We start from the raw sequence: 24,123 nt of genomic DNA on the forward strand, positions 1-24,123 counted from the left end.
TGTTTGTCTGAGTGCATAGCCATAATAGAAGGCAGGGAACAAGCAGAAGAGTTGAAGTCTACTGGCAGTCACTAACCTTGGGTGAATTTCAGTTATTCCAGTGACTGTGATTGCCGTCTAATGTCTCTGTGTATTGCTGAGCATAATGAATAATGAGTCTTTGCTCTCTTGTAAACTCCACAATAACAAAAAATGCTGATGTAAAATCTCGCTGTATTACATATCATTTTTAATGTGTTGAAAACCCTTTCCAACAAAGCAAGTCAAGCACAATGGTGCACATAAACACATGTTGAAAGTTCATGAGCTAATTCACTAGAGTAGGAAAGCAAAAAAAAAAGCATTAGCCTACATTAAGCATACCATAAAAAAATAACAAAATACAAAAAAACAAATAGGCCACACAACATAAAAAGTGTCTATAAACAAGGTTAGACTGCTCAGAAAACACATTATTTGACATAATGACTTCTTTAGTGCTTAATGGGTAACATTTACAATGTTCATAAATGTATGAAACTGGAGAAAAAAATCTGAGACAAGCATGAATTCAAATGTCTATATTTGTTTTGGTGTCAGTTCTAGGGATACTAAAGCAGTACCAACAGAGTAATATATTGACTTGAATGCTTCGTATGTAGATAAACGCCCATAAGTGGACACCATTCATTAAAATGAAGAACATAACATAATCTTTACGTCAAAGTGTCCTCATTAGAACTGAGCAGCAGTTCAGCTGCATCCAGATGCTTCTTTCATGGCGATGATCAGTGGCTCCATGCTGAAGCATTTCTGGACCTGTGCTGTAGTTTCAGGAGCAAGGATCCACTGTAAAACTCTATTAACATAATGACTTCCTGTTTAAGTGGATTGTGGTTCATGTATTGAAAAACAAACTCAGTTACAGACGCTCTTGACAAACTTTCTCTTCCGTTGAAAGTGATATTTCTTCTCGTATTTCTTTCAATGGGACAGTGTTATTCAGTTGATTGTAGCACCAGAGCTAAATGACAGAAGACGGAGATTTAAATGAGACGAAAAAGACATAATGCTGTGTATATTTGATAAATAATATATTATAACGGACTCCATGAATACACACTGTTTTGTTTTGGTTACATCAGCATTTTAGCATTGTCAGAAACTTTTCTTCTGTAGAAGTGGTGGTAAACAATAAGAAATATCACAAAAGATTCAAGTAAATTAAAAAGTTTTTCTCCTTGTCCAGCATAGAGCAAAATCCCTGTTTTTCTCATTGCAATTATGTGTCTGTCACTCTACCAGTATGCTGCAGCACCAAAACCAAAAACGAATTAGTTTTTATGTATCCTCCATCTTAATGAATGATGTCAAGTTTGTCCGATTTGATGACAAGTATTTATTTATTGTTTTACAGATAACATACTTCACAGGGTTACCTAAATCTCCTGACAGAACTCTGTTTTGACTCGTCGGAGACAGAGGGGAAGATGAACATACTTTTATCAAGCACACATTGTAAACAACTGAGCAATATTTAAGTCTAAATGGCGTACCATAGAATAGGTGAGAGACAACAAAATGTAAGTAAGAAGATGTGCCTCTTGCTTGCAAAGACAAGTTTCATTTTTACAAAACAAATAATGGTCACGGACATATTTTTTAATTTTTTTTAGTGGCTGAGAGGTAGAATGAAGTATTTTCAGGTAAAACCAATGATTTGATTTATTTACTTTTATAATATCATTTCATCATTATGAGTGAAAACATTACGAGTAAATAAGCAACCCCAGCCCTCTGAATATAATGTGAAATCTGTACAAACGTCTTCATTGATTGTGGTATTGTTTTGATTTTTATTGTGAAACCTTTTGTTTGTATCCCAAATGTCCAACGTTATAAGCAGAGGAAATATTACTTTTTTTTCTGGTTAGGATTTCACAGTACCTCTCCAAACTGTGGGGCAGTGAATTCCTTTGTTTAATACTGTGAATAGCAAGGTCAGTCCATGTTTTTTGTAGATGAGGTGTAGAGATGGACATATTCAGTTGGAAGTATCCGAATGAACGCTTCCGGGTCCTTCTGTGGGCGATGTCACTGACGAAGGAGTCGGAGCATCTTGCCAGCCACCATTTGTCTGTGTAGATAAGACAGGCCATAGTTAACTTCACAGTAACACATTATACTGTATGATACAAAATTGGCATAGAAGTGTCTTTGAGGATAAGGTTGGCACTATTCTATAGTTTTCTTGCTGGCAGCAAATCCCAAAAACGACTTGATCCTACTAACAAGTCTTGCCTGTGTAGACCTGATATATCATATTCCTCTGTGCCATAGATGTCCATTGTCCAAAAAGTATTAAAAACACATCGGTGAGTCACAATGTTGTTTATTTGGAGTCATCCCACATACACCATCCAGCTGCTGTAAATACCCACTAAAGCACCAAATATGTATGAATCCGCCACTGAAAATAGTCCGCAAAACAAATGTGCCATTAACTTATGTTTGAGTAATGTTTGTTAAAAACTACAGTGACCAGCAGTTTTATTACAATACTGTGTGTTTAAAAAAAAAAATGCACTATATATTTATAAAATATGACCAGCCTTTTCAATTAATTGAAGGAATAGTTTGACATTTTGGAAAATGCACTTTCTGGCTGAGCGTTAGATGAGATGATTGATACCACTCTCATATACAGTATGTATGATAAATATTGAGCTGGAGCCAGGAGATGTTTATCTAATCTTTGTGCTAAGCTAGCCATACCATCTCCTGGCTGTAGCTACATTTTAAATGGACAGACAAAGTATTGGGATCATGCCCCTTTGAGTCTTCCACTGTCCAAGTGGAGCAATGACCCAACACAGTGGCGGGATATTGCTAACCCAGACACCTATACATATTTGATTGGATCACCAGGTATCGTTGGGCTAAGTGCTGTCTGTAAATAACCAACTGTTTGATCTAGGCTGAGATTTAGTTGGAGACGACAGTCTGATGCTGCTATACTGTATGACTATACTGCAGCCGCCTCCCACTCAAGCTAGATATCCATCAGTAGTAACTATCACCAGCATAATTTAGACATTTACCTCAAATCTAGATATTTATTTGTTTGTTTCACAACCCGCTAAATAACAGCGTTTCGGCATTTTCCTGTTTATCTCCCTTTTCTATGCGATTCTTTCCCCCCAAAAGGGAGAGTGGACTTAACAGTTGAGGCTTGATGACGTGATGCCGGTCTGGTCCATGGGATTTTTTGAGAATAACATAGGTATTGAATATCAGAATAACAGCTTTATATTAAAATGAATGAAACAGTGTATATTGCATCACTCTGGTCATGCGTTGCAGCACGTATTGCTTTAAAAAAAAAAAAATTCTGTATGTAGAAAACAGCTTCAATTTCAGATAGAAGGGGCTTTGAGTCAGTAATTTTGGTCCTAAAGTAATAAAAATACTACATAACTCCTACATTCAAATGCAATATGGAAGCTGCAAAGCTTCTTCAATAGCAGTGATTTCTGTCCAACTGCTACTTTACAGTCAGCACAAAAAACTGACAAACGCTGTTTTTAAGAGACTCTTCATTAAAAATATTATCGCGCCACTTTCCTCATTTTCCCCTGAAAACGGCTGACATAATGTGAGATAAACAGAAGAGATGAAACATAGAATATGCAGACCTTTCATATATCTCAGAATTTCCCCTGAGATGGTTGATAAAAGAATAAATCATCACAATAAAAAAAGAGCTCTTTAAAATGTAGGCCTTCTCAAATCATGATAAAAGGTTGACTAAAGACCATTAAGGACATTAATTGCAATTTCCATGCTATTAGTGAGAGCTGGGGACGTGCTTTGGCAGCCTCTTATTTCCAAACCCTGTTATTTTGCGTTAAGACTGTCTGTCATCTTATTCAGAAACAAGAGGGGAAAAAAGAAAGAATGAGAAAAAAAAACGTTTCCAGTCTCTGAGAGAGACAACACCCACCAGCAATTTGAGGGGTGTAATTGCTGTTCAAGGATAAAGAAGGAGAGGTGAACCACGGAAACTCAGTCAGTAGATCTTAGAGAAAGAAATATATCATCTGGGCTAAATAAATACAAGCACCAACACTTCATCCACTCGCTTTACTTAAACACTGCAATTTCTTGTTTAAAGTGCATTTATCATAAAATAACTATAAGAGACCTCTATCATCATCACCAATATAATTGTTTTTCTTTTCTTCTAAAATAGGTATTTCTACTTGGGCTGGATGATGCAGCCGGAAATCATTTTCACAATAAACTGTCACAAATGCTTTAATAACAATAAATGCAAAGTTTTTTCTTCTAAATACATGATATTTTAATTCCTCGTTGTGGCTGATTTCTGATTCATTTGTCCCGATTATTATAGCAGGACTACTTAGAAACCTGTGCTCATTGATTGGTTAAACGTCTGGTTAAACCATCGGTTGTTGTAGCTATCCTTAGTTTTGTAACTGTATTTTCTAATATGTAGCTGAAAATGACATATCGGTTTGTAAAACATAAAAAAAAAAGAAAATGTGAAGGCACTATTTTGAATGGAAAATATAAAATATTGGAAAAGAAACATCAATAAATCACAAAATAACTGATAAACCTTTTCATTTTGGTTGATCATATTTTGTTCAAACTGAGCAAGAACATATAGAATATCTGGCTACCATCTTTGTTCGGATTAGGAAAAAGCATATTTTATGGATTAATTTTCATGGAGCAATATTTTTTCATACAGATGAAGACGAGACTTTTTAAAGTTCACTTGGTATTTGACTCCAATGTTACATACTGGGGCTAGAGATTCACAAGAGTTTCATAATGTTGGTAATTCAATACATTTAGTTTAATTAGTTAATTAGCACTTTTTATGGAAAGAAGATTTTATCTGCTGTTACTAACGCTGTGTATTTAATACCTATTGAGTCTGATGTAGGTTGTTACTGGCTTGATGCATTCATGTTCTTATTCATGTTCTTATTTTAGCACGAGGGGTGTTGCAGGCTTGGCTGTCAGTGCTGCTGTTCCTGTGGATGAATGATCTGACCAATGTGCTTGGACTGTTAGCCCAAAGCCCCGCTCTTTCTGTCCCTGTGACTGTCGTATTGATTCTGTTCAGCCCCGCGCAGCCTGTCGCCATGGATCTTCATGCTAACCCACTGCCTCCAGTGTTGCCTGTCCCGCCCTGCCCAGCCCAGCATGGGGACCTAGAAAACTGGCCTAGCCTTTGACAGGCTAGTTAATAGTCAGCTATAAAGAGTTATTTTAAGAATTAGCATCCGGGAACTTTTTTTTTTGTGAAGCCAGTCTTGGGAGGTATGACTTGTCCTATGGTGCCAATGTGAGTGCAGCGTTGGGAGGGAGGATGACACCTGTGTCCTTGTTCCTGTCAACTGCAGGTGTCTCGCTAACGCTAATATCCTCCGACAGACCAGGAGCGTGTCCAGCTACTCAGCCTGCTAGCTGCCTCATTGCCTGCCACCTAGGGCACGACTGGAGCAGGGGGGCAACTGGCTGGACAACAGCCCAACCCTGGCAAACTCTGCTAAGTGGCATCCCAGTGTACACACAGAATTACACAATATGATACACATCCTGCAACTGCAAAGCAAGACAGCAAAGAAAACGGACATAAGGAGATTGTTTACAGGTCTTACGTTGATGCCCTGTGGACTGTACATCTGGCTGGCTGCGAGGCTGTCACTGTATCCTCCGGTCTGGCTGATAACATGGCGAAGGGTATCCACCTGGAACAGCGGGGACACACAGACAAAAGGCCTGGTCAGACAAAAGCTCTGGATAACAAAGACAGCCATGCACAAGAAAAGGTCAGTCTGATAGTAAAAGGGTACCATAAACAGAAAAAGGTTACAAACAGCGAATCGGAACGATTTGGCTGCTATTACAAGCTTGATAACAGAAGTTGCAAAAGGACGAAAAAAACAAGAATAATGTCAAGAAGTAACTAATTATTAATGCATTCGTAGTTGTGGTTAAATAATACATCAAAACCAGATTTTAAAAATACTTTCTTCTATATGTAGCTGCACATTACTGACATTATTACTCACTGTATATGCAGACATAGAGGCTTTTTGATGACACAAATGCTCTGATTAATCTTCACATTGAAACATGCTTACTAATCGTGGCTGCCAATAAAAATATGGTGTTACTGTGTATATTACATTCTTTTGTTATAAAGTGTTTTTGGGAAGACCGCCATTTGTAGCTTTTGGCAAAGCAGCCTGTCAGGTTATGCATGAAAACACACCTGCCATATGGATTTCACAACAAATAAAACTACTCTCCTCAGCAGGTCAAAGTTGTACTTTCTCTTTTTTGCTTTCTTTTAATTGTACAGCCCTAAGGGCAAAGCTATTCTGACATTTTTCAACAAAAAAACCTTTTAAAGGAACATGAGTTTCAATAATTAAAAGCCCAACAATGAAGACCTCTTTAGCTCTTATAAGGGCTGCCCGTTTTGCATATTCATGAACGACCTAAAGCATTTGGAGAGCTGATCTGAATAGAAAAGGGGGGATGGAGGGATAGAGAAATGATGCCAAAAGCACTGTAACCAAATGAGAATATCACCACGGGTTGTGATTCCTTAATCTACGGTGAGAGTTGTAACACTCAGGAAGACTGTGCTGGTCATCACTGTCCACTGGGGCAAGGTCAGGGAGCTCAAGTGCACCAGTGGCTATGTGAACTCTTGTCAGGAGCGCTGATGAGTGTTGCACCGTTTCCAAAACTGTCTGCAGTTGTCTACTCAACTGTGGGTTGACAATGGCTTCTACATTAACGTAAAGCTTCTGGCTAAGTGTAACCTTTGTTTCACTGTGTAGGTCAGGTTACTGCGGGCATCTGCACTTCCAGACTGGACATTTTATATGCAATCTCAAGAGTTTGTCAGCTTTCGGTCTCTAAGCTCGGAGAGGCGCCTACCTGGGATTGTATGTTGGCCCCAACCTGCCCCCCTTGGTACGAGTCCCCATTGAGGGACTGCACACTCATGAACAAGTCTCCAGAGTTTGACATGTTAAAAGAGCCAGCAGAACCTGAGAATACATAGAGGCAGAGAAGAAGAAAGAGTACAAGAGAGTATGACAAAGAAAAGAGAAGAGAGAGTAAAAGGTAACAGGGAAGAAGAGAGGAACAGAAAAAGGAGTTAAAAGGATCATGCATAAGCAAAAGTGCATTAAGTGCGTTAGTTTGGGAGGGCAGCAGGCATCGTGAAAAAGGCTTTTTCTACAAACATGCACGCTACAGATGCAGTATGTGCAAATTAAAATATCACTGAACCATAATTTACAAGGAAAAATCAACCAGCAAGAACCATGAGACAGATAATCATCATAAAACTGTTTAAGTCCAGTTAAAACAAGCCTTATGGATTATATTGTTGGTAAATGTCCATGATGCTAGTGTTTCATTAAGGAAGTAATAATTGATTTGCAGGAAGACCCAAAGAATCGTCTTCGTCCTTTAATGGACCCCAGCTCCCCAGATGTAAAGAGACCATCGCGTAACTTGATTTCAACACCCGGTCCTAATCCAATACAGTTGCGAAGTCTCTATATGACAAAAGACTCCGCTTGCCCTCTGAGCAGCTTAATGGCATGCACAGGGTCAACCGGACAAGAGGCAGGATAAATTAACGTCCACAAGACCAAGAGGTCAATAACAGAGAGAGAAAATGAGTGAGCGAGGCAGACGGCAAAGGCACAGAAGAAAGAGAAAAAATTGAATGAGAAGAGCAAGAACGCCACATTATATTACTGGGTTAGTTAAGGAGAAGAGGGGCCTTCTGTTAGTCTGCATGGAAAAGCACCAGAGACTGAATTCTTGAGTTGAGGCTCAGGTAAGAGAACATTACTGTGCTCTATCTTGTGCATCTATCTGTATCTGCTCGGGTATAACTGTAGAGCTCACCTGCTGAATTGGGAGTTGATGGGGAGTTTGCCTGGCTGCCGTGAGCAGACACACTGGTTGCACTGACTGCGGTCCGTGCTGCGTACATGTTGGCCTCTTCTTGGAACTTGCCGATGTTTTTCTTGTATCGGATTCTCTTGTTCCCAAACCAGTTTGATACCTGACAAAATAGCAATGACAAGATGCAGTCGCTGAGTTAAAACACATGTAAGCGGATATCTATGCAAACAAACCAATGTAAGTCAAAAGAATACAATTTGGTAACATTAATTGCAGTGTTGAATATTAATACTCAATACCTAAGCATGGATTATGTTTCCTGTACCAGTAGCACACCACCTTTTTAGCACCAACTCTCATGGCTGCTATGACATAATTGGACTTGCACTACACATTGCTGATCATCATTGCCTTGGTAAGTCTGGCTCCTTTAAAATGCAAAACACAACACCAACATGAAAATTGTTTTTTTAAATAATAAAGTATAAAGATCAGATATATGGGGAAATATTACTATATTATTCTCATAGTACTGTTTTCCACCAATATATATATATATATATATATATATATATATATATATATATATATATATATATATATATATACACACAAACATAAACTGCTGCTTGGACAGAACCCAAGCTGAACATGCAAAAACAAGGATGAATTGAAAAAGTTCACACAAAAAAGTCACATAAAATACCATTCATAAATTACAAAATACCATACACAAAAAAAGTCGGCCATTGTTGGCACATAAAGCATACACAACTGTTTGGTATCAAGTGATTATAAGTTGTGATTTCCTTCAGTCATTGTATTTAGTATCAATCCACCTGTCTTTTGTTAAAAACACTTAGCATCAACTGACCATAACCCCAGCATCGTTAACCCAAAAGGTAATTATAACCCAAAATAATGTCAAGATTGCATTTCTTGTAAAACTCAATAGCAATGTTGATTTGTGTTTTACTAACTGACTCCAAGTAAGTAAAAGTAAAATCTCAAATCTCGCAAGGCCTTGCTTGAGGGTGCAGAGTGCCACTGATTTTGATTATGTTTGACCAAACGATTGACCTCACAATCTAAGTAGATTGCTTAGTTTAATCTGGTTACCTGTGAGACTGTGATGCTGCATTTCTTGGCCAGCTCTTCTTTGGCCTCCTCGCTGGGATAGGGGTTACTGAGGTGGGAGTAAAAGTACTCGTTTAGGATCTCTGTCGCCTGTTTGTTGAAGTTCCTCCTCTTTCGTCTGGACAGCCGGCAAAAAGGAAACAGAGTAAAGATTTATAAAAATAAAGAAAAATACTTTTTACAAATATAATCATTCTTCATTTGCACCTTAATTTAAACCAGGATAGTTTAGTTTATCTGAACAGTGCTGAAACTTTAATAATTAAAAGCTAGTTAAAACGCATTTCGAAAAAAAAGAACCAAAGGCATAGCAAAACAAATCCAGGTAACAGAATCCGTCTGACAAATGGCAACAAAAATACATAAACCTTTAAAAAGAAAAAAAAAGAACACTTTGGAGTATGAGAACTAAAGGAAAGTTTTGATAGATTTTGTCGCCCAAATGGACACACACAGACCTGGCATCGAGGAAGCGTGAGCGCAGGATCATGACGGCCTCGCAGGTGCTCTGTTTCAGCTGCATCTGGATGGAGCTGAACTTGCGGTGGATGATGCTGACCATGCGCTCGATCTCTTTGGGCGAGATGGGTCGTGTGCGAGACTGCTCCCTCAGCAGGTTCATCACATGGGTGGTGAACTCATTGCACGCCTGGATGCACAGACAGACAGGATTCATAAAAAGAAGAACTATCATGGAGGCTCAACAGCTTCAAACAGAACAAAAGGGTGAAATTGGATTCTGGAGAGGCTGCACCTTCACTGGTAGGCATTGGCCTTGCAGAAGCACTTCTGACAGTATAACAGCAGCAATGTTAGAGGTAATAAGAATAGTCTAAATTAAAGCAGCAGACACAGTGTGATGTTTTACGGCAAACAAATGTAGCGGTGGAGTCATATGGTGGAGGCAGCGAGACTCGCAGTGATCTGAATATTAAAAAGACTTCTCTTCTCTGGAAGAGAAAATGTGACAAGTGAAGAGAAATCTAAAATGACAGCAGGCTTTCAGTCCCGTTAACGTTCAAGAGGTTTAAACTGTCTCCCTCTCTTTTTACTCCATCTTTCAGTCTACCTTGTTCTCTCTCTGTCTGAATCAGTCACTGGATATGACTGCATTCAGAGTCAAGGTGTCTGTTGCTTGTCAACACCAGGGTTACGTCAGTCAAAGTGATGCACCGAGCAACCGTTCTGCTTGCACACACACGGCAGACACTACTCACTCATACTCGCGCGAGGTGTACGTAGCGTGGTGACACAAAAATGCTCAGGTGTGTATTGACTGTGACAGTTAGCGATGACTAGCCTTACTCGGAGAAGATGACAAACCCAGGACACTTTGACTTCCGAGGGAATGACAAGATGTTACAGTCTTTGGAAAAGAGCTGGTGTGTGACTGATATAATGGCTGCTTGCTTGCTGAAGATAACATCTCTGAAAGCTTGGCTTGTCATGAGTTGGCCTGTGAGAGCTGATTTCAAGAGCATTTAACTTTGTTTTCTCAGGAAAATACCTCATCCATCATTTATACCAACTTATTCCTGTTTAGGTTCACAGCTTTTTCCAGCATGCATTCGACAAAGGACAAGGAAAAAGACTTGGACACAACACAGTATTCACTCACATGTTGAGGCAATTTGTCTGGGCAATTTAGAGTATTCAATGTTTTTTTTTTTCACTATATAAGGAAACACAGGAACTTGAGGGAGAACATGTAAAGTCCATATAAAAGGATAAAGTCTCAATTCCTCAGTATTTGTATTGCATTTCATTTTTGTTATCCCAGGAAAGAAAATGTTCTTTTTGCTTGCTCGTCTCTGCAGGGAGAGGTCAGGAAAGCTATTGAACATTCCCCCTGGAAGTGGCGTGAATCTGTGCAATGTTTCACCACTACATCCTTTGTCCCCATCAAGAAGACAGTAAACATGTTTGCAATTGAATTATGTCAAGCCACATATTTCTGCACGTCAACAATGTAACATATTATAAAGATTAAAATCACTGACATTTTTTTTTAAGTTTTGCCTCTGTCCATATCCACCACCAGTCGGGACGATGTCCAACTTTTTCAGTAGTTGCACATTTAAACAGAAAAGAGAAATTTAAAATTACAACACATCCTATAGTTGCCACCTGAGTAGTGGAAGGATTTTGGAAGAATAGAGAACATTCATATGAACTTATCGTCATGAAACAATGAAAAAGGTGGAGTCAAAACACTGAGGTACAACAAGGGATTCCCCCAAGTATGCACTGTGAAGGGAACGTAACATTTTAAACAGTGCCTGGCTCATTCCTATTATGGGGGGTTAAATTAAGGCTTAGCAGGTGAATGAAGTCTAACATCCACATTCAATGTGTGGCACATGGGAATCCCACCAATGCACTGTTGTATTTACTGATAAAACACTTACATGACAATATGAATATGTGTTACAAGAAGCTAAATAACAGCAGAAAAATAGCAGCTGAGAAAATACTCTTCCGCCCACCTGTTCATATTTCTCCAGCTCTGTGTGGTAAATTTGTCGGATCTGAGACAGCTTGGCACGGTAGTCGGAGTGTTCTGCTGAGTTGTCAGCACCGATGCCGCCAGTGGCTGCTGCAGCGGCTGCAGCAGCTGCCGACCCGCCACCTTTTTCCGGCCCGGCCACGCCCTCCGCCAGCAGCATGTTGTCCAGTCGCATCAGCTGAGGATCTGGGGGCTCTTCCTCCTGGGCGCCACGGATACTGAGCACTGTGGAGGACAGGAGAAGATGACATAAAGACAATAACACTAAACAGTCCTATTTACATGGATGTTCAAAATGACAGAGTAGCAAGGTAAAAGAATTAGGACTGAGAAAGAGTCTTAACTCCAGCCTACCTAGTGAACTCTCTGAAATATGGCCATCGATTAAATAGTTGAAGTCTGTGCCATAAAACCCTGCAGCCTCACAGAGGCAGGCAGCTAGGCAGGACCATAAAACTATAATTTCATTGATTCTCACTATCATTTCATTTAAAAAAAAAAAAATTATAAATTAACACAGCCTTCCACCAGAGTTCATCTTTTTTTGCTCTCCTTATGCTCCGGCTATGGTAAGTTTCTGGCTGATGGCTTTATTATCTTGTCAGATGCTATCTAAACAGAAATAACTAAGTAATAACAAACGTTAGACACGGTATATTAAAGTGCTCATGTTATGCTCATTTTCAGGTTCATAATTGTATTTAGAGGTTGTACAGAATAGGTTTATGTGGTTTAATTTTCAGAAAACACCATATATTTGTTGTACTGCACATTGCTGCAGCTCCTCTTTTCACCCTGTGTGTTGAGCTCTCTGTTTTAGCTACAGGTGTTTCAGCATCTCACTACAGTACAGCTAGCTTGTCAGTTGCAGAGTATGAGGGAGTGCCATGCTAGCAGCTAGGTGAGCATTATAAAGTGTGTTACAAAGAGTCATCACGGAATTAAGGCTGGACTACAATAGAGCTGTTTGGAGCAGTTTGTGAACATTGTTTTTTGTTGGAGATGGTAAGTCCCTTTGGGCTTTTTCACTTTGTAGACAGAATTTGAGCTAAATGAAATGAACATCAGATGAAGATATGCAAATTGAAAATGTGACTACTACTACTACTACTACTACTATACGGAAAAAGTAAAGATAGTAAAGATAAATGGTTCAGAATTCCCTATCATTTGATTTGTGATCATTAAATTCAATTATTTTACCACTCTGGCATTAACCTAGAAAAAAAAAAGTGCAGTATTTTGGCTCATACAAATAACTACTAAATTACCATTCTAACACCTGGAAAACCAGTGCAGTATTCACAGTGCTGTAATCTTCAATTAGCAGGACTTAAAGATGCTTTCACAACCGACACTGACGTCTGTTTAAACACTTGTCTGGGGGGTTGAACCTGCACGTATTCACACACCTACAGGCACTCAGCTCTCAACTGACACTCAGCTCCCATGGTGTGGAGAGTAAAGTATTAACAAAACAAAGACATGACTGCTGAGACAGACATGCACAAACAACATACACATGTAATGTACACATGAACAAATTCAGTCTTGCACTCATCCACACACCCAGATATATATATATATATATATATATAAAAAATGTGACACACGCTCAAAACTATTTGAATAATGCTATTTTAACTGTATTCTAGAGTACAAAAAAGACAGGTGTTTCAGCAGGAATTGTTATTTAGAGTTTAGCTGCACTGCCCTGCCTTTTTCTGCCACCAGAAGGCTCCCTTGGTAAAGCAGCAGTGCGTCCTGCTTTTCTCCGAGGTGCTGAAAACAGCCGACCAGGTGCAGCCCTCCATTCCATCCACTGTCTTCAAGGACAAAGACAAAGCTCACGCTGTCACAATATTTTTCATACACAGTTTAATCCACGCATCTATCAAAATATTTCAGGAGGACGATCCAATACTACAGCCCTATATGTCTCTTCCATGATGACTGTAGACAGTGAGGGTAAATGACAGGTTGTGTGACAGAGCAGTAAAGCCATATTGTAGCCCACAGTCACAGCGATGGCTTTTTTGTAATGAGGATGTAAGGTTGAGTCGCCCTGTGACCTTTTCGGTGAGCAGGGGGTCCAGATGGATTCCCGGGGCCGCATTGGGAGCTTGTCTACCCTGGTCCTCCTCTTTTCAACCTCCCCCACCTCCCCTTTCCTTCCCTCTCTTTTCCTCCTCCAGCAATAACATCATCCATTCCCATCAGCTCCAACACGTGAGCAAGCTCAGCTCAAGAGGCAAATGTCAATGGCTATCAGACGGCTGGAAAAGGTCAGGAGTTCAGAAGGGGAGCAGACGTGTGTGTGTGTGTGTGTGTGTGTGTGTGTGTGTGTGTGTGTGTGTGTGTGTGTGTGTGTGTGTGTGTGTGTGAGTGGGAGGGGGGGCGCATGTGCACATGTGCTGGTAGATGAATATGTGGACATTTTTCTTGTGAATCACACCAGCGGGAAATTATAACACTCGCCAATTTAATTCTGACAAAATAGTGGCACATCCCAACCAGAGGGGGAATCTAATGAGCCTAAGAGTGATTTATTAATTCCCTCCAAGTCCCCGAGTGCACAACTAAAAGCATGAAATGGATTAAATAAATACAATTAATAAGGAAAATCAAACAATTCACTGTGCTGTGGCATAATTACCCTAACCACAGCTATCAGCTTTATTTATTTCTGTTTAGTAATAGCAATGAAATCGATTAGACCTCAATGCCAGTCAGAGTGCTTTTTGTGAACTCATGGACTGCAACCATGGACTATGCGTTAACATAATCACCTGACAGAGAGAAGGGCCCTCTATTACAATACATCACATGCTCCCAACACTTGTAATATAACACTTTTTATACACACTTTCTAGTCTATTAGCAACAAAGGCATGGAGTACATACTGCTCAGCGATTCCCTTATTCCATGGACAGTCACAGATTAGTATCTATAAAAGGAAGATGGCCATCATCTCATCTTGATCATTACTGACAGACTTAATTGAACAATGGGAGGACACAATTCCCCCTCTCTGTCGCTTCCTACCTCCCTCCCTCCCCCTTTCCTCCTCTCTTTGTGAATGCTCTTGTATAATTCCTTCCCTGAGATGTGGGGCACTAAACCCAAAAAAGCCAAGGCATAAAAAATGAATACTTATCATAAACAATTCCCGAGCCGTTTCCTGAATAATGAATGGAATTCTAAGAATAAGCCTTTGTTTTGGTTATTGACTAAATTAATTTCTGCTGTTTTACTTCCTTAAGGGCTGGCTCATACCCATCGCCACACTGCCTGCTGTTTGCAGACAACAGGAGTGTAAATAAACATGACGATTAAGCCACCCACTCATACAGGGGGAATCAAGGTGCACACACATACACACACGCAAACACACAACACAAACATACACTTTGTGCACGACTGTAAGCACACACAGAGGGAAAATACACAGCTATGCACATTGGCAGACGACCCTGAGCACCCAGCCTGGCGCCCTGCGAGTCTATTTAAATGAAAACATGTTTAATTAATGATGTTGAAGTATTCTGTCACAATTAGGAAGATTTACGGTCAAACAAGGCAGCAGCAATGTCCCTGACAGCCATGATGAAAGTTTACCCTTCTTGCCTCTGACTGGCAGCTAGCAGCCAACACTGGACTGGATCCATTTCCCATCAATACAGTAATGCAATACACTCTGCAGCACCGTAGTGTATATATGTGTGTGCATGTGTGTGTGTGTGTGTGTGTGTGTGTGTGTCCTTCTTTGCTTCGCGCTTGTCCACATCACATGACCCCAGAGAGGGGCAGGCAGTGGCTGTGCGCTGTATTGATTGTGTGGGCACACGTCATCTAGGGTTTCAGCAGTTAATAACTCAGGCCTGCTCCTGACACAACCGGTGTGTGTGTGTGTGTGTGTGTGTGTGTGTGTGTGTGTGTGTGTGTGTGTGTGTGTGTGTGTGGGCCTGTCACAGACCAGTCAGCAGGAGTGAAAGCGACAGCCACATGATAATGTAACATCACCACCATTCATCCCTGCCACACAGCATTCTGAGACAAAACAAAAACAACCTAGGAACCTGAAAAAAAGCAGCGTGATTTACAGCAGACATGACAAGTATCACTAATACAAATCCTCCCCTCCCCGCTCCTTGAAGGAGTTCAGCATCCTGCTCTCATCTGCATTTGATGCAAGCCCAATAAAGCAGTCTTCATAAGACGCAGCATTATTTCACTGACCCACACACCAGAGGTAAACTACTGTGCTAAGCAATGCTATTATCATTACTTAGAACACTAAATTAATAGTATGTTACATTACATCTAATTTACTGTATATGTGGTAATTTCTACTAAATTAAATCTGGGCTTTAATAAATAAGGACAATCGTTAGAGAATTACTAATCCTACCTCACAATAAAGTTTATGCCATGAAAACAATTGCTGTAATCTAAATATAAATCGAAATATTGTAAAATGTTCTTTTGTGTAACCGTAACTGAAAGCTAGATCTGTGATATATCCATGAACTCAAGGAAAAGGCCCAAAATGTTCTCTTTAATGCCAGATAATGGGAATCTGTTTTAAAGAGCACCCCACCAACTTAGCATTACACTCTTGTAATATTGTCGGACTCATGATGGATAGTTAAAAACAAAAAGGATTAAAATTGGTTTAGCAGAACCAGAGAGATGGTCTTTTGTATTCCATACCTTTTCCTTCCTTGTCAAGACCTGGTGCCTACATTACCCACATTGCAACTTGAACAGCAATAGTTCTTTTGGAAATGTGGGTGTGTTATGCTAGCAGCGGCTAATGTAGCCTTGATCCTCAAACAAATATAAGGAGCATGCTATAGAGGTCTCACTTCTTTCTAACTCCACATCAGCAGATTTTCAAACTTGTAATCTTCAGCCCCAATCATCTGGTGGTGTGGAGTTTGAAAGAAATGAGACCTCTGTAACCTGCTATGTACTCAAGTGTGCTGCTGTACTCAAGTGACATCACTTGAGTCAAGCAATTTATCAGACTTATCACATGCTCCCTCTGGAGCCACAAAAGGCTTTAAACAACTTTATTCACATGCAAATAGTTCGCACCAAAGATCTGCAAACAGTCAATGTGTAAAGTCAGTGTTCACCCTCAAAATGTTGTCCAAACCAAACACAAGCAGCCAAACAAGGACTTAAATAAAATAGTCTAAAATCGGCTAAAGTAAGATTTTTTGTCAGTACTTTGTGCAATATACATATTTCAGTTGGTACCAAAAAAGTATTGAGATTTAAAACCCAGCCCAACCAATAAAGCAATCATCATAAAACACAGCATTGTGCCATATTTCATTTACTGCCTCACAAAGTAGAGGTAAACTACAGTGCTAAGCATTGTTATTGTCATTACTGACATTATATCCAATTTACTGTACTATATGTGGTGATTTCTACTGAATTGAATCTGGCCTGTTATAAAGAAAGGCCTACAAAGAAAACTACTGTTATAATCTAAATATTGTGTTGTTTAAATAGTCTTAAAATGTTCTGTAGTGTAAGCTGAAAGCTAGATTTGTGGTGTTTCCATTGAACTCATGGGAAACTTTCTCAGAACCAAAATGTTCTCTCCATCACCAGATAATGGGAAGCTGTACACCCTCAGTACACAAGGGCATAGTCATAAAGTACCTCTAAAACAGCTTTATGTTTTATCAGCCATCCCAAGTATCATGTGCAGAAAGGGGGCAGAGCTGGGGTCTTGTATCTGAGACTGGGTGGGGGGATGGGGGATACCAAGGACAAGGAAAAACACCAAAGAAATACTGGAGGGACAGGCCTGAGACGAGGAGATGTGGATGGTACAGGCAAGGAGGGAAGAGAGTGATGGAGGGAAAATGAAAGGCGAAAAATAGAAATGGAATAGGAAAGCGAGGTGTCAATTAAAAAAATGAACCCCAGTGCATTTGGGAGGTGACAGCTGGTGGGAGACGAGCTGACAGGCGTCACATTAGGCGGATTTGGTGGCCGCTCCCCTCATCCCCTCCTTTTCGTTCTCCTCTCCCTCTGTCTCTTTCCCTCTCTGGCTTTCTCCAGTGGCGATCTGTAGTTTCTCATGCGGCAGTGGTGGCGGCAGCAAGCGAGGCAAGAACTCAGCTTGGTGTTTTTCAGAACAAGTTACCCCTGCAGCTACTCCTAATAACGATAATTATCATCATCATCTGAGGCTTAAGCAGGCCAGTTTGAGGCCTGAGGGGCTGGCCTGATAATGAGGCAGCCAGCGCCAAAGGAGACCATTCAGAGCACCGCCCTGCCACCAACGCAGAGCACCCCCATTTAAAAGCCTTCATTAAAATAATTCATTATTCAAAATAGGCAATACATTAGCCCCCTGGCTGTCAGTCTTTCTTAAGGTGTCTTAAAATATATATCTTCTTGACTGAGTCAAACTCATGCTCAGCCTATGCAGCCTAACAGCTCCAGGCTGCACTGGAAACCACAGTGGCTGAATAACTAAGGAGAAGTCACGAGCTTGTGGAGCAGTGAGCTGCACCGTCGGCCCTTAAGCAGAGAGACAAAGACATCTATGGAGAGAGGACCATGCACAGGAAAATACAAAAGTATAAATTACTGGTCACACTAAAGTTTTGTAAAAGCTTTTACAGGGCTTCTAATGTTTTTTTAGACAAAGGCTGCCCGAATTCGAACCTGGGACATTGCCACTCAAGACTGTCCTCCCAAGAGGAGCGACAGCATGAGTCATTTCAGAAAGTGCCCCAAAATGACATAGGTTTACGTTCAAGTGACAAAACCCTCTATCGGCTACAGGAGCAAAGGAGGAAATCAAGTGATGTTGGTACAGAGCGACCAAGTGTGTGTACAGAGAAGGTCGGGGGGAATGGATGGGTCAACAAAACAACATACTCTAATAGGAGACTGCTGTTTGTTTGGATTTGTAACAGTTCTGGAAGGCAAATGATGTCACCCTGCCAATAAAGAGTCATAAAAACTCTCTTTGTTTTGTTCTAGAGAGCTTGGACAAGCTAATTAATTAATAACAATCATATTGGAGGACTTGTGTAACTTCATGGTCAGCATCTTGAGGGGCTAATATGCCTCACCAGAACTGCTTGTCGGATGGAGAAACAGCTCTGGAAACTCCGACACTTTCTGTAACTTTCCGAAACCGACAATCTGACATTCACACCCACTTCACACAACCATTGGCTACTTTTCCCTCTTATTTTATTATTTACACAACTATAAATGTCACTTTTACTCTGTATGAAGGCCAGCTTTTCACTCCGCCTTTTAGTGTGGCTGTTCGGAACAGCTATAGACACTTTTGCCTTCTGACATGATGGGACAACACGTCATTAAAGACTAACCAGGCCCTTAGAGCCCTATAGGCCACCATGACGCCACTTCTTTCAAGTGTCTTGAAACAAGTGGCAATATAATTTTCTGAGTTTTGGTTCTGATAACAATACCAACACATATGATGAAAGAATAAGTAAACAAGACTAAGAAAAGGCATTTTATTAAAATTTTCTATTTTTGACAGTTTTGTAGATTGACATTTCAGTCACTTAACAAGTGTTGCGCTTCAATACCCAGCCCAAAGTTAGGGAGGCTAATGTTAGTAGTATTTCGTCTATATGTTATGAAAACACTTTGTAAATATTACAAATTACTGCTGAGAATCTCACCAAGATTTCCTTAATGTATCAAATTTATCAGTAAATAAATGGCAGTCTCTGATCAAATAACAGCCAGCATAGTGATGCTGTCCTCGGCAACAGTTGGTGAGGAGGTGACGTGTGAAGCGTTCGGAGCCAGGAGGAGATGGTCCATGACAGTTAGCATCCTGCCCTAACTGTTGCCCTACAAGCCCTCCCTATGCACCAGGACAAGACATGAAACAAGAGGTCCAGTAACATAATCCTCCTCAAGTCCCCGTGGTGTGTGTTCCTGTGCATGGCACATTTCATAAGGCTCCGCTCTTTGACTGTTGATGAGTTTATGCGAAGGTAATTAACAGTAATTAATCCTTAATTACAGCAATTAGCAGAGTCGCAGTAAATTAAGCCACATCTGGAGGCATGGAGCAGGGCTAGACAAGTAGGGGTGGGCTTTTTGACAAGGGGGAGACGCAGAGCCCACGTGACAGAGATTGTTTAGGTCTACCTGGGATGTCCGGGTTGCCATCCCTACTCCAGGCCGTCTGCTGGGACCTGTGTGATCTCAGAGGTGGCTGATGGGGCAGGGTCTGATGAACACGGAGCGCTGAGAGAGGAGGTTCATTTCTGAAGAAAATGGTTTCATCTCAGGGAGAAAGGCTCCCTTAAGCTACCACGCAAGGACACCCACCATATGGCCGCTCATAGACAATAGTGCCGGTGGTTCTGCTTCGCTGTGCTCGGCTTAACTCGACAACATGTGAACATGCATTTAACACAACGTCGCTAGATAGCAAACCTTGCTCGCAGTTTGCTTTTGTGGAAGAACAAAATGACACCCACTATGTACAGGATAGAATACAAAGAGGAGAAACACACTTGGTGCTGCTTCATTATTATTATTATCCTGTACAGAGTCCATCACACGGTTCAGTCTGTACTAGAGTCTACTATTAAAAAAGATTCTGAGTGGTTACTTAGATTATCCCATGATGCATTTTATTTCCAGTGGGAGCAATGTCTTCCATGATGACAATGGTCCTCGCCATAAAGCACAAGTGGTCACTGAGTGCTTTGAATGGCATGATAATGCTGTTAGCCATATGCCAATGCTTCTTCTGTAAATAGATATGATCCGATTGTCTTTTCTATATATAGATATGATCCAAACTGAGCACCTACGTATACACAGTATATATGCATCTCAGGTCAAGTACATCAGGAAGTACATAGCTTTCCAGATGAGTAATATGAAATGACAGGTAAAGTCAGTTGTGGCCGTCCCTGTATTGTAATGCTTTTGGCTTGAATTCCTATACTTTGGAGACTAAAGACCTATTTACAAAGGACTAGTACAATAAGTACAGTAATTTCTAAATCACATGAGGTCCCCTGCTAATACTAGTCCCGTGTGAATAGGGCTCAAGTCAAAGATTGTATGGGTTAGATCACTGGAACACTCTTTAGCTTCCCTCATGGCTATCATACAGCAGAAACCCTGAAGCTTTCCACAAGTTCAGATCACACACTAACAAAACTACAAAGGACACTTTTGTTGTCCCATGACAAACCATGGAAAAGCTAAAAATATCAGCATACAGTTGGAGTGGTGGGTTTTGCAGAATGACAGAGATTGAAATCACATGAACATTTTTGATTTATTGATTATTCCCACAATATTGTTTGATTATTCAGTTCACGGTTTAGTCTAGGGCTGCAGCTAACCATTATTTCCATTATTGATCAATCTGTGGATTCTGTAGACTCAAGCAATTGATTTTTTTTGTCTATAAAATGTCAGAAAATAGCAAACAATGCTAATTATAATTTCAATGTGATGCATTTAAATAGCTTGTGTTATCCAACACAAAGTCCAAAACACAAAGATATTACTAAGTTCATTATCATATATGACACAGAAAAGTATACAATCCTCACAATTGAGAAGCTGGAACCAGCAAATATTGGCACTTTCTTAAAGAAAACGATTTATCTTTAATTGGCTGCAGATAAATTTTCTTTTAATCAGTTTATCAATCAATTGACTGATAATTTCAGCTCTGGTCTAGTCCACAACATAAATATCTGTTTGTAATAATACAAATGTTTTTACTTGATCATTAATAAATAATTAATCAAACAATCAAGTAAGTTGCAACTTGCAAATGGTTGAAATAACAAGTGATTCACTAGTCATGTAGCTACTGGTCATCCAAAAACAAGTCAAAATTGTCCCTAAGTTCAGCACAAAGTCCCAGTGTAGAATCTGGCAGGTGGACCGATGCTATCCAAATGTTAGATAGGCTTTGAGGGCCCATTAATATTGTTACACTTGAGAGATTTGCTCCAGCAGGAAATATTGTTTCTCTCCGCATTTATCATGGAGCTTCCCATCAAGGCAGACTAAGTCACCGGCTTTGTTGTGCTGCGTGTGCAGTTTGTCTGGACGCTGTCACAGCTACAGAAATCCCTGTGAGGTTTACTGTTTGGCCAAGGCCTCGGGCTGAAAAGACTGGCGATGCTTAATCTGCCCCTAGCTGTCAGAAGAGAAAAACAATGTGAAGGATCAGTGTCCGTTAGTGAGACCAGCTCCAATTCATACTCAAAGATATTTCTTGGTTTCTTTCTTAACATTCACTTTATAACCTGCTTGGTGTACTAGATAGGTGATGGTTTCTTATGGATAAAAACTCTGTGGCAGAAACTATTTTACATAAACAAAATAAGGCACTTAAAAGACACTTAAGAGCACATAAAGGTACTTCCTTGTGCATGATAGGTCAGTCAACACTACTGAAAGAGTCCCAATGCAGAAATTATGCAAATTAAATTTGACTGCTTTGAAAAGCCGCAGCATCTGAACTTGTAAGGACAAAAGCAAAAAGTTCACAGCGATTCTCTAAGAACGCATGTCGCTGTGTGTGTGTTAAAGGGGTCAACTTGGGACAAAGGTCTAGAGCTGTAACAATGAATGTGACAATGCAATGCCTGTAGGCAGAGAGAGAGACATAGAGAAACATAGAGGCAGAGAGAGAGAGAGAGAGAGAGAGAGAGAGAGAGAGAGAGAGAGAGAGAGAGAGAGAGAAGGAGAGAGTGTGTGTTTACAGCAGAGGTAGTGATCCAGGCAGTCTAAGTGGCCTGGCTGGCAGGCCTACCACACCACTAGCGGATAAAGCCGAGTCATTAATCACAGGCCTGTGGGATCGTCCCACTGTAGCAGAATACTGGGTCGGGGGAGCTCCTGCTGTCAATCATGTGTGTGTGCGTGCGTGTGTGTGTGTATGTCTGAGTGGAGTGGGACTATAAGCGGGGGAGTGTGCTTTTGATGAGAATGTGTCATTTTGCCTCCAGCTAAAAAAAAGCATGTAGTCCTGAGGAATTAATGTATTAATGCAAACACCAGCATGAAAAGTGCTAGACGTCATTTACATGAAAAGCATATCGAGTCATCCATCGGGAATAAAAGGAGCATTTTCTGCCCTAAAAGCTGAAGTTTGATTTAAAAAAATAACGACAACGCTGCTCTTTGTAACGCAGCATACAGCTATGCTATGCAGACAGCCCTGTGGCATCAGCAGCACACGCCAGACACACTAATATCCCATTCAAATAAGAGAGACGTGGGACTACTGAATGCATGTTCAACCAACGTTTGACCCATTTTGTTCATGCTTCTTTTACAGACAGTTAAGACATTGTCATCACTGTTTACTAGCACTTGAGTCTGCAGCTGTAGTTCCATAGATTTTATTTCACAAAAGTACTTATTGACCCATTCAGACCAATGTGGGTTTAACCAGGGTCACTGTGTCGGTCTGAAATGGACGGGTGATAAGGGAACTGTCATCTGCCAAAGCAAACCACACATGTAGTCATCACATCAAGTCTTTGGACTTTTAAACACAAAACTCGATGCTGCTGAAAGAGCCCAAACATAGGGTCAACAACACTGAACTCTAACTAGCTTTCAATGTGTCTTCAATAAGGCTGAATGATTTTGGAAAATAATGTAATTGCAAATTTTTGTAACCAATATTGTGATTGCGATTTAATATGTGATTATTTTTTAAGCATCTAGAGTGTAATCGCAGCCTTTGCAGTTAAAAAAAAATCTAATTTGAACATATTGCGATATTATTGCAAATGCAATTAATCGTTCAGCCCTAGTCTTTAATAACACTGTTTTCATAAATCCTTCTGCAGATGGTAGAAATTTTGTTCATCCAGCAAGAGAGCCTTTCTACCCATCAGAAGACATGCAGCACATGGATTGATGCTGTGGTCAGCTCTGTCAATATAGTGAAGTGCATAATGCTGAGGTATGTACCTGTCTTACTGTGTTGAAAGATCAATAAAATATATACTATGCGTTCATTAAAAAAGTAAATGAAATAAAAAACCTCACATAAGATCAAACATTACCAAATTAAATCCCCTTACATATACTGTAGTCTATATGTTTAAACAGCTCTTTTAGTCTAGAATTAGTGTAAGTCACAATAACCCATATTTTCTGTATCATTGCACACCGATTTAAATACAAACGAAAATGTTGAATATTTTCACTCTTGTTCTGCAAGTGGAAATTCCAAATGTTGCCTTAAGGGGTTGAACCTGTGCAGATGGCACTGAGATACTGAGGAGAAGAGGAAGAAGAAAAAGGATGGTTAAAGATAGAGTCGCAGTCTGCAGCAGAACATTCAACAGTCAAGACAGCAGTAACCATGGAAACAGCGTCAAACGATCTATCAGGACTCCATTCAGTTCATTTGAACCACTTCACCAAACCGCTGCTGAGAGAAACATCAAGAAGACTGCACAGTTGTGTCAAAACTGACGGTCCACCAAACACCACA

General features: G+C 40.3%; 1 protein-coding gene across 4 annotated transcripts in view; it reads right to left on the reverse strand.

Annotated features, from left to right (window-relative positions):
* Positions 1-211: 211 nt before the first annotated feature.
* LOC120568659 (pre-B-cell leukemia transcription factor 1) overlaps positions 212-24,123 on the reverse strand; it is a 49,064-nt gene continuing 25,152 nt past the window's right edge. Inside the window, exons 3-10 of one of the 4 annotated variants that reach the window (XM_039816312.1) lie at positions 11,580-11,824; positions 11,094-11,150; positions 9,552-9,742; positions 9,076-9,211; positions 7,957-8,116; positions 6,970-7,082; positions 5,676-5,765; positions 212-2,116 (exon numbers count right to left, since the gene is read on the reverse strand). In XM_039816312.1, the coding sequence (XP_039672246.1) occupies positions 2,024-2,116; positions 5,676-5,765; positions 6,970-7,082; positions 7,957-8,116; positions 9,076-9,211; positions 9,552-9,742; positions 11,094-11,150; positions 11,580-11,824 (1,085 nt within the window). In that variant the 3' untranslated portion in view covers positions 212-2,023. The remainder of the gene's footprint in view (positions 2,117-5,675; positions 5,766-6,969; positions 7,083-7,956; positions 8,117-9,075; positions 9,212-9,551; positions 9,743-11,093; positions 11,151-11,579; positions 11,825-24,123) is intronic. The other 3 variants (XM_039816313.1, XM_039816314.1, XM_039816315.1) reach the window with 3 other exon arrangements.

The sequence above is a fragment of the Perca fluviatilis genome, chromosome 11 (genome assembly GCF_010015445.1).
Source record: "Perca fluviatilis chromosome 11, GENO_Pfluv_1.0, whole genome shotgun sequence".
In the NCBI taxonomy this organism is placed as follows: Eukaryota; Metazoa; Chordata; class Actinopteri; order Perciformes; family Percidae; genus Perca; species Perca fluviatilis.